The 1,082-nt window shown below is 46.1% G+C and overlaps 1 protein-coding gene across 1 annotated transcript in view; it reads right to left on the bottom strand.

Moving 5' to 3' along the window:
• LOC111870255 overlaps positions 1-1,082 on the bottom strand; it is a 14,407-nt gene that overhangs the window by 1,992 nt on the left and 11,333 nt on the right. Inside the window, exon 3 of the mRNA XM_023862376.2 lies at positions 501-848. Within this exon, the coding sequence (XP_023718144.2) occupies positions 501-848 (348 nt within the window). The remainder of the gene's footprint in view (positions 1-500; positions 849-1,082) is intronic.

The following is a 1,082-nucleotide window of genomic DNA, read 5'->3' as shown; positions in this document are numbered from 1 at the left end:
TTTGGCACCGTGTATATGTGGTGTTAACCGACGTTTCGGAGGAACGTATCGCCTCCATCTTCAGGGTAGAAGAAAAAATGTAAGAAATCCGCAAGCGAAGAGAAGATGGAGCCGATACGTTCCTCCGAAACGTCGGTTAACACCACATATACACGGTGCCAAATCCCAGAAGACTGCTTTCTTCATAGTCACCGCCGTAAAAGCCTCAAATCTTACGAGATAAGTATGTTGAATACTTCAATGGGCTAGGAAAGGTACCATTTCAAAACAGAATGGTGGGCAACAGATTAGTACGGCAGTATCATTGACTGCACAGTAGCTTACATTAGTTTATTTCAGTTTGAGCGAAGATCCTTAAATCTTGTGCTTTACTTTATACAGCCTACCCTATTTAAATAGTTCTGTCAAGCTAGTCGCGGCCCCTTATATGAACCTACTTGTGTCTTAACAGGTTCTCATTACTGAACTGATTTCTACAAAATATTCATCTATTAACTTACCTCTGTTGTTGTCAAAGCTGTTGTTTCTTGTGAATCATCATCGCCATCAACATCTTTGGCTTGTTCATTCAAATTGCTTTTGCTTTTCCGAGGATTCTCTTGGTCTGCCGTGAACAAAAGCAGGTCGAAGTACCACAGCGTTGGCTTGTAGACATCAACCCCGGACGCACCCCTTCTCTTGCTCTCCCGAACTCGGCGCAGTTCTTTCCTAAATGATGCCCGGATACTGTCCACTTTCTTCTTAACAAAATTCAAGTCAGCATCACGGATTTTCTCTCTCGTGAACTGCACGAGTAAATCCCAGGCCTCATCCCGCTTTCTCCTGTTCGAATACTCTGTGCTGCGAACCTGCCACAGAACCGGCAATTCACGGTACTTTTCTAAAAACCGTGTCAAAAACTCTGGGCTCATGAATGTTTTGTTACACATGGAAGCCGACATGGTTCCGCCGTAGTACCACAAGTCTTCACACTGTCTGTTCGTGTGGCGTGTAGATACGCGAGTCTGGCTCGGGACCGCCCACACACGTACGAACCAATAGCGAGCCGTCGCCGAGCCGAGTCCCACCGAAGGCCCTGGCGA

This window comes from Cryptotermes secundus, unplaced genomic scaffold, assembly GCF_002891405.2.
Source record: "Cryptotermes secundus unplaced genomic scaffold, Csec_1.0 scaffold1314, whole genome shotgun sequence".
In the NCBI taxonomy this organism is placed as follows: domain Eukaryota; kingdom Metazoa; phylum Arthropoda; class Insecta; order Blattodea; family Kalotermitidae; genus Cryptotermes; species Cryptotermes secundus.
This window is presented reverse-complemented; position numbering and strand designations above follow the sequence as displayed.